Here is a 15,136-nt window from a genome sequence, read left to right as displayed (position 1 = left end):
AGATACCTGGCTTTGCTTGTTTCTGACAATGAAGTTCTCCATCCTGCATCTTCATCTGCAAGGTCATATATATTCACCAGCGTGGTCTCTGAGCATCTCAATGGCAATCTGTTATTTTTCTTTGGAATCGAGAGTGCAGGTATTGCTGTTTCTTGAGTGAAATTGATGGCAGTATTTCCAAAGTGATCCAGAAAGTATCTGGTAATGAGTTCAAGGTTTGTCTTTAGAGGATTTTCCTTTGCCTATCATTGGGGGAAAAAAAAATCATTAATTGTACATACAGCTTCAGGGGAAGAGTGGAAAAGACAGCTATTCCGATTCTTTCACAAAAGTTTATCGACTTCTCACTCCTTCATACAGTCTTTCAGCAAACGTTCACTGACTGCCTATTCTATGTCAGGTACTGTGTTAGGTAGCAACACAGAGATGCAGATAAAATTTGTACCTGAAAAGACCTAGGATGCAATGCATGAGTCAGGCGATTCCATGAACATTTGTAATAAAATGTGATATGAATAGAGAGATACCCAAACAAATTTCTTCTTGTTTTTTTTCTCCTAGGAACAACTTTATAAAATGCATATCCTTTCCTTAAAAAACAATTATGCTGTTAGGGATCACTAACTCTACAAGTTTACAAATATTTGGGACCTGAGCATTTTCTTAGTTTGTGCACTCTGCATTTAACACCGGATATGAAAGATTACAGAGACAATGCAGCTGAAGGTTACTGCAGAGAACACAGACAGGCAGTCAGGACTGACTCAGTTTATACCCCAACCTTAAAAAAAAAATAATACAGATAAAATGAAACTTTTCAGTGGTAGGTTTTGGAAATAAATGACACCAGTATTTCCCAACCCTGACGGCACTAAATGTTACCTTTGGTGATTTTTTAAAATACAGATTCCCAGGCTCCATTAAGTATACCTTAGATAAACTCAGATAACGACTGCCTGATAAATCTGTTGAATTTGGTCATAAGCCACGTGGCTGTGGGTCTTGGTCCCAGAGTTCTGCCGTGTAGATCAGGGGAATAGAAAGGGACAAGGACTGGATGCGCCCGAGGGTCCCCTCTGTGCCAGGCCATCTGTCAAGTGCTTTTCCACTCTGATCACAAACTCACCAAATGCCCGCATCTGCTCACAGTTCCAAAGGGCCTGGGTGTTCCTGGGCAAGTGGAGTGGGGACTGACACGGTCACATGTTAGTCAAAATCAGAGGACAGATTTATCTTATTTTTCTAGCACGGGACCAAAAAACTGTCTTGTCTGAGTCTAAGTGAAATTTACAAGGAAGACAGTTGGGGGGAAGATGTTATATAATTTATTTCCACCTTCTTGTTTTTCCTTTTAATAAAGAGATTTAGGGCCCAGGATTACCTGAATTATACTTTGTGGCTTTTCACATCACTTTGCTCATAATAGAAACAGCCTTTATTTGAATCTAGATACATTTTTCAAAACCTCAATTTCACATAGACATTTTTATCTATCATATACCTAATAGGGAAAAACAAGTTACTGGAATTAACGTTAAATTGCAGGGCTTTCCTAGCATCACGCTAGCTTTGGGCTGAGCGAATGTCAAAATCATTATGCAACAGATAAATTAATAAGGATATTTTTCTGTAAAATATAAGCTCTAATTCATTGTATAACATCTAATAACAACTGCGTAAATCAAATCATCAGGGCACTTATCAAGATCTAAGGAAAATATTTTAAGTATCTTAATATAACAGTTACCTTAGGGAGACGACATTAGGAAGAAATTTGAAAAAATAGTGAAGAAATAAAAAGAACTTGAATGGCAAAGATACTTATGGGAAATTGGGTAAAGATGCATCTACATAAAAATGCTACAGTACCAGAATGGTTAACTGAATTTCCTGGTTAACTCTCTCACTCTTCACAGAAAAATCTTTCTAAAATGTACACACCATGGGCCTGCCTGGTGGCAGAGTAGTTAAGTTCGTGTGCTCCATTTCAATGGCCCCAGGTTGGCCAGTTCTCAGGTGTGAACCTATGCACCACTTATCAAGCCATGCTGTTGCAGGCATCCCACATATAAAGCAGAGGAAGAAGGGCATGGATGGTCGTTCAGGGCCACTCTTCTTCAGCAAACAAAAAAAAAAAAAGGAGGAAGATTGGCAGTGGATGTTAGCTCAGGGCTAATCTCCCTCAAAAAAATAAATAAATAAAATGTACACACCACTCTCCTGCCTTAAAATGCAGCAGATGGAGGTTTTGGAAATATCTGCTGCCTGGGTCAACAGTCCTCTTTCTGAAGGACTTCAACTAGAGCGTACAGGAGATGGAGGGGCCCCAGTGTCACCCCAGGACCCAGAGGACGAAGGTCATCTAATTGAAGTCTTTACTGAGCCTGTGATAGGCCTTTCCGTGGCTGCCATTTGTGATAAATGCCAAAATACATGATCATTAGGTTCTTTCCAACTCTGACACTATATCCTACCACAAGGCACACCTGCGGGAGAGCCCATTCTTACATCAAATTAGAAGATTCTGTCTTTTCAACAGAAAGAGCAATTAAGTCAGAATGGCAGCTTCACTCATTCACATATTCCACAAATACATATTGACTATTTACTCTCATCAGGCAACGTGTTAAGTATGGGGATACAACAGTGAACAAAAGAGACCATCTCTGGCCCTTGCAGCATCCAAGATGCGAATTAAACAACCACACAAACATTCTATTGTCAGCCTGATGAGCACGACAAAGGATGCCATGAAGGGCGGGGTGGGGGGGGGCGGTCAGGGAAGCACTCCCACCACCAAGGGGGTGCCGTTCCATTTGCTATCTCAGCTCCAACGCACCCCGGTTAGCTGAAAGCGAGCCCCGCTTCTGCCTGAATTAGATGTCACAGTAGACTTAAGAATAAGGTATTACTCAGAACTGAAGAAGGAAAGTCTTGCGCAGGCAGGGGATGGAAAGTTTTAGTATAACTCAAGACTGTATCCTTAAGTACAGTCTTACTAAAAATAGCCTCACGGAGGAGGAGGGAGCACAGGGAGTAACAGCTACAGGCTCGGGTTCAAAAGGAGCCTCAGAGCTGCGCACGCGCAAGACGTGGGTGGGACGGCCCCAGAAACCTGACACACGCGCGGGATCTGTCAGCACCCGGCCCGGTCTGATTCTCCAGACCTCCTGCCACCTGTCTCTGATGGCTTGGCAGGCCCCGTGAGTGCTCTGACTTTGCCAAACTCGGTTCCAGAACTTCACGCCACACCTCAAAGCACTTACTTTGTTCTCCTTGTAGAGAAATTCAAGATGCAAAACCTTGCGGAGGTCGTTTCTGCTGTTTATGCTGAGATCAGAGCGCGGGCGTTCCTGGTCCATGATCACACACGTCTTCTTTAAGCCCTGAGGGAAGAAATCTGGATCACTATTTACCATTTTAAATCAAAACCTTCCTTTCTCCGACACAGTATAAACAAAGACTGTTGACGTTCTTCGTGGTCATATTCTTATCCTGCCCTCCTGACAAGGATAAGGCAAAGACCAAACACTGACTCAAGGACTTATTTTTATATAACCTTTAGGCTTGACAGCATCTTCACGATTATCACCATGAATCTTACAACGACCCCGTGGGCTGAGCTAAGGAAGGCTGGAGTGGTCAGGCCATTGTATAGATGAGGAAAATGAAATTCAGGTGACTGACTAACCCAAGGCTGACCCAGGAGCCCTGGGTTTGGCCTTAGGTTTGGGGCTATACAATATGAAGATTTAAAAATAAACAAAAACAAAAGGCCAATATTCATTCCCTTCTTTTCTCAGATGGGGAGCCAGGGTTGATCTACCCAAGATAACAACACAGTGGAATCACATGGCGGGGGGTTCTGACCATCCCAGCCTGTGAGTCCATGATGTCGTGACCCAGGCCCACCAGAAGCAATTGGTAAATGCTGCTGAACCCCCAGTAAAACCGCTTTCCACCATTCAGCCCTGAACTCCCAGAAGACCCGGCTAAGACACACTCTGGCAATGGGAAGTGCTGGTCCCGATACGAGCTTGGCTTCTTCATTTGAAAAACAACCACAGCTGCTGTGGCCTGCACAGAGGGCTCAGCTGCTGCTAAGGGAGCCCCTGGCTCTTGATGGATCCAGACCCCAGTGCTAGACAGGCCTCAACTTCTCCCCTCGCCTTTGTGTGTGGGCTCTCACTGCTTGGAAAACAAGACAAAACCTGCTGCCTGCCATGAATTGAGGCAAGAGGAATGTGAAACAAGACGTATGAATACAGCCTTGAACTGAAGAGAATAAAAAGGAAGTCTTAGAGATGGGGGAACAGAAAGCAATGGATATATACGTTGGGGAAAAAGTAGGGATGTGCTTGGGTGCATTAGGGAGAGTCACCTGGAAGGAGAGGTGGGACTCAAGAGGTACCTACAATTCATCTGGGCTTAACCATGTCTTCCCCAATCAAAGTGATGTGGAAACCTCTATAATGAGGGTCCCTCTCTGCTGGATAACTCCTTACATTTGTGAACAGTTCAGATCAGCAAGTCTTGGTACATGTAAGAAACTCTCCAGGACTGTAGTGCACACTGGCATCTGAAAACCACTGGGGTAGTGGATGAGGACGCCCTCGAGAATCAGCAGGTCCTTGGTCCCATCCAGCCCACTTAATCTTCATTCACTCAACAAACCTCCGTCATGCACCTACTGTGTGCCAGGCTCTGTTCTAGATGCAGGAGATACAGAAGGAATAAGACCAAACACTGCCCCTCCCCCCCCCACCACCGCCACCCTGTCATGGAACTGACATTCTGTTGGGGAAGTCAACCATAGACAAAGGGTTGAACGTACAGTAGGGCAGCTTCTAACATGCCCCACTGGAGACCGATGAAACAGGGAGAGCAGAGATGAAGATGAAGGACTCTATGTTAGACAGTCAGCTACTTACTGAGCATCATCCACATGCTCACTCCTATCTTCCGGTTTCCCCCATCTGTGAAAGGGAACGAACTGCTAATCTACTAGTTCAGCTGCTAGAGGCAGAGGAGTGAACAGATCCAAGTCCTGGCCCTCAGGGAGCTTACATTCTATCAGGGGAAAGCCAACAAGAATATACTATGGGGAAAAAATACAGCAGACTCAGGAGACAGAGAGGTGGGGGGTGGGGGCAGGGAAGGGGGATTATTTTATAAAAGGTGGTCAGGAAAGGCTTCATGATTCGCTGACATTAGAGCAGAGATGTGAGGGAAGTAAGGAAGCAGGCCGTGCAGACACTTGGAGGAAGAGCGTTCTAGGCTAGGAACAGCAAGGGCAAAGGCCCTGTGGCAGTCACAGGAGGCCAGTGCAGCTAGAGCCACGTGACCAGGGGAAAGTGGTAGGAGATGAAGTCAGAGACGTTACCCAGAGCCTGCTAAGGAAAGACCTTGTCGGTTTTTGTGAAATGGGGGCGCTACTGGAGGATCTGAAAAGAGGAGCATCCTGGACTGACTTATATTTGGACAGGATCACCTAGCTGCTAGGTCAGGAACAGATTGTTGAAGGCAGAGGATTAAAGAGAAACCAGTTAGGAGGCTAGCAAACCATTCACGTGAAAGATGGCGGTGGCTTGGACTAGGGTGGTTGCAGCAGAAGTGGAAAGAGGGGGCGACATTCTCTATGTGTTCCGACGGTAAAGCCAACAGATTTACAGATGGACTGGGTGTGAGGTGCACAAGAAGAAAAAGAGGCAGAAATGATTCCAGAGGTTTTGGCCCAAGCAACCAGAAGGATGGTGATACTACTTAATGAAGTGGGGAAAACTGTGGGAGGTAGAGGAAATCAGGAATTGAACTCAGGATGTGTTGAGTTGAGACGTTTTTAGATATCCAAGTGGAAATGTAAAACAGGCAGTTGGAAAGGATGTTAGAGTTCAAGGAGAGGTCTTGGCTGGGGAGAGACAATTGGGAATTGTCAGCAGATCGATGGGACTAGAATCCACAAGACTGGGGGCGGTGCCTGGAAAATGAATGGAAAAGAGGAGAGAAGAGGGCCATAGACCGAGTCTTTGAGCCCACCAGCATGCACAGCTCAGGGAAATGAGGGGGACCAGAAAAGAACCTGAGAAGGAGTGACTAGGGAGGTATAGGAGGAAAGCCCAGAGGAGGTGGCCTCCAGAAGCCAAGCAGAATGAGTTTCCAGGAAGAAGGATGTAATTAGCTGTGCCAAACACAATTGTTAGATCATGAAGTATGAGGACTGAAAATTAAAGGTCATTGACAAATGTGACAAAGAGTCTTTTCCAGGGGTTGGTGGGGACAAAAGCCTGATTAAAGTGGGTTTAAGAAAGTATGGAGAAGAATTAGAATCAGAGCATGCATAACTTTTTCATGAGCCTTTGCCATAAAAGGGAGAAGCAAATGGACTAGTAGCTGGAGGGGCTTGGGGGCCAAGACGGGATTCACAGGAGCCCGTATATATGTTGACAGGAAAAATCCAGTAGAGAAGACAAAATGGATGATGCACTAGAGAGAGATGATGATAACTGCAGCCGTGTCCCTGAGCACGCAGGGGGACAGGCACCCAGGGAGGGGTGGCCTTACCCAGGAGCCTAGAGAATTCACCATGAGGACAGGAGGGACGGCGAGGTGAGTGGTTCGGGCCCAGGAAGGTTACGTGTGGTGGTGGGAGCCTGCGGGAGTTTTCTCATGACTGCTTCTACGTTCTCAGTGACATCAGACGGGGAAGGAGCTTTGCGGTTTGAGGAGAGAGAAGGTGTGAAATGGTCATCCACAATCAGGGAGTTAACGGGCTGGAGAGGTCTCACCAGGTGGGCAGGCATCCCTGAGGCATCACAGGGTGAGTAGCCATGAATTCAGGGCGGTCAACATGGTGGTGCGTTTTTCTCCAGCTCCATTGAGCTCTGCGGTGCAGGCACGGAGTGGGCCCAGCCGACTTTTCAACATTGGGGGAGTATGATGAAGGGAGAGAAGGACAAGGGAGTCAAACATGTTGCTGAGGGTGTGATTACAGTGACGGGTAGGTAAGAAGTGGCGGGAGGTCAGGATAGGGCTGAGGGACTGTGAAAAGGTGACAGGGACGATGGAATGGAGATGTGAGTGAGGTTGAAGAATAGTTTATGTGGGCTACTAAGGGAGGTGAGGTGGAAATGAGGACAGTGGGATGCTTGGACCTAAAATTATGGAAAGGGTGCAGTATTGGTAATGATAAGCCTAGGTCAGGACTACGGGAAAGGGTGGTGGAGGTAGGAGAGGGCCCACAGACCTGGGATGCTGGGGTACCAGGAGAGGCCCCTTGGTGGACCCTGACACCACCAAGAAACTGTACGACTCTCCCTGAGGGGAGATCACACTTGGTGAGTTCACGGAGGCCAATGCAGCTGAGTACGAGACAGGGTCAAGGGTGGAGAAGGCAGTAGTGGAAGATGAGGTCCAAGGGGGGAGCCGGGAGCCAGGTCACAGAGAGCTTGCAGGCCCTGGAAGGCCTTCCCTTCGAATTTATTCCCACTGGAATAGGAAGCCCATGGAGGGTTTTGAGCTGAGGAGTGACATGATCTGACCTGCTCACCCTAGGCAAGTTTATTCGCCTCCTCGTCTCATAATTCATAGTCTTACGTGCGAGGGCATCATTATACCTGCCTTTCAGGACTGACGTGAGGATCTGGGGAGAAAACGAATAGGCACCTAGAAGGTACCCGTGCCATCATGGGAACTCTCTTGGTTATAGCTGCTGGGTGCCTACCTTGTGCCAAGTCCTGAGGGGAGGACATGGTCTCTGGCCCACAGCAGAAGGTGATGAGAAAAGCAGTTGACCTGGGCTGCAGTCCCAGCTCTCCATGACTTTCTGAGTGACTATGGACCACTCCTTTCTCCTCTGGGCCTTTGTGTGCCCAGATAAAAATCACGAGGGAAAGGAGGCCAGGCAAACCAGACGACTGCCAGGGTCCCACCCAGGTCAGGTGTCGGCTCTGTGGACCCGTCTAGTAGGTAACAGGCAAATGTATCAACTATAACATGAGCATCAGTGAGCAAACCCCAGGCAGGATGGGTCAGTCATCCTAACTGGAGTCATCTGAGAAGACCTCCTGAAGAACGTGGGACTTGAGGGGACCACGGTGGAACAAGAAAAAGCATGTGGGAGAAGCTGGAAATGAGATTGGGAGGGTAAGCCGGGCTCAAGCTAGAGGGCAGCCTTGGACATCAGGCGATGACTTCAGATTTCGTTTGTACTCAGGCAAGGAAAGGCATGAGGGAAACTCTCCGAGGGGTTTGCTTGGTGGCCCAGTCTTAAAAGAATGATGGCAGTGGTCAGCCTCATGGGTGTGTCACTGACATGCAACTGCAGCCAGGACTTGGTGATGAAAGGTCAATTTGCCATAGACACAGAGCAGATACAATGAAGCCACATGTATTTTTTTTACTTTAAATAAAAACACATTTTTAAAAAGCAAAGAAGGACACTTTGAAAACAGGTGCACATCAGAGATGGGGGAGAAGCCATGCAGCAGATACAATGCTTGGGAGCTGCCCACATATTACTATTAACCCTCATTATAAATCTGCAAAGGGTAGGTCTTCTTATTCCTGTTGTACAGGGAGGGGAATCGAGGCAGGAGTAACATAAGTTCACACTGCTAACTAGTAGCAGATATTTGAACTCCTCCATCTGATTCCAAAGCCCTTCTCTTTTCCTCGATTCAAACAATTGTTTGTTTGTATGTTTTAATCCCAGACAAGTGCCCACCGCCCCATCCAACATGACACCAAACACAACACACAGCATGTGGCCAGCCCTCAGTCACTGTGTGTAGAATGAGTAATGGGTGCTCCCCCCACACCCGCGTTCCCCTTGACCCCCATCGACTTATTTCCCACCGTGTCCTCGTGTCCTGTCTCCACCGTAAGGGCAGAGGAGAGCTGAGGACGTCACGACTCGGACTACTTCGGAAACTCTGCTGGGACAAGACGGTAGGAGAACTTAAAACCAGAAACAACTGAACTTCCCACTGTTGATGGACACGACCAAGGGGTTGAACCGTCAAGAACTTCTTTAAGACTTTTAGCTTCCCTCTTGAGGCAATTGGGGGAAGTTCTTTCCCAGTGGGGTGTAAGTCTCGGGATTGGTTATGTGGACGGGCGGCCAGGCTGGCCAAAGGCCTGCCCGCTGGGCTGCTGGGGCCTCAAGAACGCAGCTGCGCTTTAGAGAAAACGGGAGGGGGAAACCCCCAACCACTCCGCCGTCAGCCCGCCGCCCGCCGCCCGGGCGGCGAGATGCCAGAGGCTGGCGGCGGTCCGCGATCCCGCCCTGCTTTGCGGGAAGTGCGCGGTGACAGAAATGGCTCCTGGGAAATGTAGTTTCCCCAGGCCCGGGAAAGTGGCGCTTTTGTCGGGCATCACTGGGCCAGGCAGCAGGCAGGGGAAGATCTCCCTCCTCGAAGGTGCAGCGGTTGCAGGGGAACCCCCAGACTGCCTCCCCCCACGCCAAATTAGAGCAACTACCCAGAACTGTGGAGGGCGGCGCGACGTACCTTTCTGCTGAGGAACTCCCTGACCAGGGAGGCGGCCACCTCCTCCACGAAGAGGCTGTCCATGCTGCCGGTTCTGCCCACGAGGCCGCAGCCAGCGCAGCCCCAGGCCCCCGGGTCCGTTGGGGCCAGTATGGCCGCGTTGCCGTGGCGACGGTGTCATCAGAGCCGGCGAGAACTCCTCCTCTTCCCTGGGAGCCGGCGGCTGGGCCGGGAAGGTGGGAGGGAAGGGGAGGAGCGTCCTCAAACTCGCTTCTGGGAGCGGGAGGCAGAACTAGTAAGTCTAAGCCCCGTGTAGCCCAAGGGCCGAGCCGTGGTCCTGGCTCTGGTCCTGTCCATCTGGGTGGCCTGGAACAAGTCACTGCCCCAATCTGAGTACCCATTTCCCAAGATGTGAAATGGGGAGGGGGCCTGCCTCCTTATTCCTGGAGGAGGAAACCCACGTGAAGTGGCCCCTAGAGGTCGACTTGCAGCACCGCAGCCCGCTCCTGGGCTCCCTGAGGCCCGCTGAGCTTGGCTGGCCTGGGGCAGGGAGGCCCAGGACTCTGCTTACTTGGCGCCGAACTTCAAGGACAAGTCCCTCCCGGCCTTGGTGCCTGCTTTCCCACGAGGAGACTGCCAGTTATTGAGCATCGGGCATTTTACACACATTATTACATCTCTAACCTCAAAACTTCCAAGCAAAGTGGTTACTATTGTCCAATTCTTTAAAACAAGACAGAGATTCAGGAAGGTTAAAATTGTGCTGAAGGCCACACAGTTAGGAATTGGCAAAGCTGGGGCTCCAGCCAAGCCCATGTCTTTGCCCCGTACCAGCTCCTCCAAACTCGGTCACTTAGGTACCATCTTCAGTCTCAGCCCCATCTGCACAGCACCTAGTGTGTTAGTTTGCTAGGGCTGCCATACAAAGTACCATAGACAGGGTAGCTTAAACAACAGAAATGTACGTTCTCACAACTCTGGAGGTTAGAAGTACAAGATCAAGATGTTGGCAGGTTTGGCATCTTCTGAGGCCTCTCTCCTTGGCTTGGAGATGGCTGTCTTCTCCCTGTGTGTCCACGTGATTTTCCCTCTGTATATATCTGCATCATCTCTTTTTCTTACAAGGATACTAATCATATTGGATTAGGGCCCACCCTAATGAAACCATTTTAACTTAATTACCTCTTTAATGGCGCTATCTCCAAATACAGTCACATTCTGAGATGCTGGGAGTTAGGACTTCAATATATGGATTTGCAGGGACACCCATCAACCCATAATACCTATACAGTTACTTATGTATTATTTTTTTTAAGTTAACATACATGTTCTTAAATTTATGTTCAAAGGTAAGTGTTTCCAATCAGTAATATCCACAAAATCATAGGTTGGGTGTGCTTGTTAAATCTCTAATGCACATTAAAACAAATATGTAACCAGAAAGTTGTGTGTTCCTCTAAAACCATCTTGTGACCACACATGGGAAACAATGGTACCACACTATTCAGATGCCCTAGGAAATCGTTGTAATGTGGCAGATCGCGTTATAATTTCTAGGTGTCTTCCTCCTCCAGCGTGCAATGGTTCGTGGAGAAGCCACTTTTGGACACTTAGTGCTATGTGACAGCGAGTGAGTATAGAGTAGGCAGAGCTGCAGAAGCCCACATGATCCTCTGTCAAGGGGACCTCGTGTGCCAGCTACGAAGACACACTAAAGGATGTGTAATAATAGGAAACAGCACAAGACAGATTTGTGCTCCGGTAAGAGATTGTGTATCACAGATAGTAAGTGTTATGTAGTAAGTCAGAGGAAAGAGAGATTCCCCTCCTGGAGGAAGATCAGGGTGAAATGAAGGCAAAGAGTAAAAAAATCCCTTCGTTCATCATTCATTTATTCATTGATACATATTTATTGAGCCCTTGCCACATGCCTGGTGGACAGGCGCCATGGATTTAGCACTGTAAAATATGTGCCCTCTTGGAGGAAGAGAAGTTGGTAGGAGTGGGGAATGAGGAGATAGACAAGAAGCAAATAACTGAAACACATGGAAAATACACACAGAGCATAGCAGGTGGGTTTACGATGTCATAGATTTAAAAAGAAAAAAAGCACAGGAGGAGTATATATAGGAGGGCTTTTGATGGAGAACAGAGACCACAATTTTTTAAAAGGTGATCACATAATCATATTGGATTAGGGTTACATCTCTAACCTCAAAACTTCTGCTATAACAGAATACCATGGACTAGGTGGCTTGTAAACAGAAATTTATTTCTTACAATTCTGGAGGCTGGAAGTCCAAGATCAAGGTGCCTGCAGGTGCAGTGTCTGGTGAGGGCCCACTTCCGGGTTCATAGATGGCCATCCTCAATGGGCAGAAAGGGCAACAGAGCTCTCAGGGGTCTCTTTTAGAAGTGCACTAATCCTTCCTTGAGGGCTCCACCCTCATGACCTAAGCACCTCCAAAGTTCCCATCATACTGGGGTTTAGGATTTCAACATATGAATTTGGAGGCGGGGGGACACAAACATTCAAACCATAATGATTACTTAGTAATATTTCAGCAAAGACCTGAAGAAGAGAGGATGAGAGCCACACACATACTTAGAGGAAGAGCCCTCTAGGCAGAGGAAACAGTGAGCGCAAAGGTGCTGAGACAGCGTCCAACCTGAGTGCCTGTGAACCAGAGAGGCCAGAGGACTGGGGAGAGAATGAGGCATCAGGGCCCCACTGTGAAGGCCTGTGGCCATTGGAAGGACTGGCTTTTACTGACTTGAGTTTTGAGCAGAGGAGAGACAGGATCTGACCTAGGTTTTGACTGGATCCCTCTGGCTTTTGTGTTGAGAATAGACTGTAGAGGGGCGAGTATGGAAGAGAGAGACTGATTAGGAGACAGTTACAACAAGCCGTAATCCGGGTAAAATCTAGGCTAGACATATTCAGTGTGTGTGAATGTGTGTGTGTGCACTACACTTTCCTGACTATGGGACTTTTTTACCACATTTGGAATGGAACAGTTAAGCAAGAGAAGCACAGGAATGCATTCTTTTTCTAGACGCGTAGCTAGCTCCTGGGGATACAATAACCTTAAGATAACCTTAAGGTGTCAAGTAAAAGGGAACAACCTGGTAAACATGGGAAGGGCGAAGGATGTCCTGCCAGCCATCCAGGGGAGAGACTAGATTGCATCATACATCCCATTCTTTGCCACAGATCCCTGGCAGTCATCCTGCTTTCTCTGGATCATGCTCCTGTGAGTTGGAGAATCTCACAGAGCGCTGTAAGGGAGCCCGGCTCTCCCGCTAGAATGTGGATGGTGGCTGGGGTCCTCAAAAATGACTCCTTTATAATAAACATGCAGAGATGTGACAACAATGCCATCAAAAGAAGGACCTGATCATTCTTTCCAAGTTCCATAAAACAGAGATAAATGCTTGGAGATGCTAAATTAGCAAGAGCTATGGAGCCTGCCTGCCCAGGACCCAGCAAACACAATCTCTCTGTGCCACATGCTGACCTAAAACCAGCGTGAGCCGAGAGGGATGTCAGCATCACTGGTGATTGGCAGTCATTTCAGCCGCCTGCTCAGAAATTCAATGGGCTACTCACTGAGCTCAGCAATGGAATTGTGAGGAAAAAGTTAACTCCCAAAAGATTACATACAGCATATCTTTGTGCAAACTTAAAACAACTTAAATCAAAAAATCATAATTTGTGGGAAAATATAGCTTCAGTAAAGATATATTTATAAGCTATATTTATTAAAAAGCTATATTTATAAAAATAAACGTGAGGGAGTGAAGACCACATGATTCAAGACAACAGTTCCTCAGGAGGGGTTGGGGGGCAGGGGGACAGGGCAGGGGAGAACCACATGGGTAAATATAATTAATTGTCAGTGTTCTGGGTGTCCTCAGGGCATTTGTTTCATAAGCGTTTGTTACAGTACTCCTATTGTTAATAAAAGGAGGCCTTGCTGGGACCAGTGATGAGAGGAGGTCGTGAGGCAAGGTGTATTATTAGTTAAGGGAAATTCAGTGGACCTTACACTGGAGAAGCAATTTAGATGGCCTTGCCTCATAACACAGAAAGGGTTCTGCAGGCGTGTGTTTGTGTGCGTACATACATGCGTGCGCGTGCATGTATGCGTGTAAAAATCACACACATTGCTATATGTGATAGCAATGCACACAGCAGTGGCTCTATGCATCTATGAGTCCGTGAGCTCCCGTATTTGTGTGAGTCTAACCACAGGAGTTTATGGGGTCCCTTGATTCTGCCTGCTGCCCTGTCTGGCGCTGCAGCAGACATGGGATGGGCCTCGGAACAGGGAGGTGGGCCTGCCGCGTTGTTTGCAAGAGTCGAGGGTCATGTGGTGCCTCCTCCAGGATGCTCCAGGGAGAGGACTGACCGAATGGATACCCCTCCAACCTAGGGATCCCTGAAGGCAGGGCAGGGCTGGGCATTTACCTGGGTCGGGGAGGTTCCGAAGAACAGAAGCATGCATGTTTGTTTCCATAACCATGTCCTCCCCAGGGACCTGCTATCCAGGGTCAGGGAGGTGGGAGCATGGATCTGACCAGGTGCAACTTGTCTGAAACAGCTGAGTTGGAAGGACATGGTGAAAGTCCTTCTAATGATGTGAACTCCAGTCTTTCCCAGCTGTCTGGCCACCACTCCCAGTGGCCAGGACAAGGAGTCCAGCCCAGGCCACTGTCCTTGGCAACATGAAGGAACAATTCACCCACACACCCTCCACATGGCCCTGTGTCATTGGCCACCTCCCAGTCTCTACTCCACATGGCTGCCAACATGAGACTGGAGATGGAGGAAAGACCGAAGTGCCAGCCAGGCTCCAGCAGGATGAATTGGGACAGCCACAAGCCTGGTGAGGCTCTTGGCCTTTCACTGAGCCCAAAGCATCCCAGACCTCCTCAGTTTCAGGAGTGATGGGGTCCAGCCGTCCATGCAGTTCCATGCAGCAGGACCATCCACAAGCCTGTGTAGCAGGGCTGCCCAGGCAGAAGATGAGTGGGAAGGAGAGGCACCCAGTGAGATTTTGAGAATACATCCATTTTAACTAAAAGTGTATATAATCTCCTCCACCTCTGTGATAGTTAATTTTATGTGTCAACTTGCCTAGACCACAGTACCCCAATATTTAGTCAAACATGAGTCTAGATGTTGCTGTGAAGGCATTTTTTAGATGACATTACCATTTAAATCATTTTACCTTGAATAAGACATATTACCCCCTATAATGGGGTGGGCCTCGTCCAATCAGTTGAAGACCTTAGGAGGAAAAGATGGAAGCACCCCCAAGGAAGAAGGTATTCTGTCTCCCAACTGCCTTTGGACTCAAACTGCAACATTACCTCTTCCTTGGGTGTCCAGCCTGCCAGCCTGCCCTGCAAATTTTAGTCTCTCAGTAGATAGATAGATGAGAGATAGAGAGATAGACAGACAGATGATAGAGAGAGAAAGATGACAGATAAAGAGATAGAGAGACAGATAGACAGATATCTCCTATTGGTTCTGTTTCTTTGGAGAACTCTGACAATACACTGCTCAACCCACCTTCCTGAATGCTCACCCTGGAACAATCCTAGAAAATTCTTGAGCAAAGCTCCTTAGACACAGTCCAGATAAA

At 47.9% G+C, this 15,136-nt stretch overlaps 1 protein-coding gene across 1 annotated transcript in view; it reads right to left on the bottom strand.

Annotated features, from left to right (window-relative positions):
- The window catches only part of MINDY4 (MINDY lysine 48 deubiquitinase 4), a 108,953-nt gene extending 98,887 nt beyond the window's left edge, over positions 1 to 10,066 (bottom strand). Inside the window, exons 1-3 of the mRNA XM_046670059.1 lie at positions 9,507 to 10,066; positions 3,267 to 3,386; positions 7 to 242 (exon numbers count right to left, since the gene is read on the bottom strand). Of these exons, the coding sequence (XP_046526015.1) occupies positions 7 to 242; positions 3,267 to 3,386; positions 9,507 to 9,569 (419 nt within the window). The 5' untranslated portion in view covers positions 9,570 to 10,066. The remainder of the gene's footprint in view (positions 1 to 6; positions 243 to 3,266; positions 3,387 to 9,506) is intronic.
- Positions 10,067 to 15,136: the final 5,070 nt, after the last annotated feature.

The sequence above is a fragment of the Equus quagga genome, chromosome 8, assembly GCF_021613505.1.
Source record: "Equus quagga isolate Etosha38 chromosome 8, UCLA_HA_Equagga_1.0, whole genome shotgun sequence".
Taxonomy (NCBI): domain Eukaryota; kingdom Metazoa; phylum Chordata; class Mammalia; order Perissodactyla; family Equidae; genus Equus; species Equus quagga.
The sequence above is the reverse complement of the archived record's forward strand: the minus strand, read 5'-3'. Positions and strand labels throughout refer to the sequence as shown.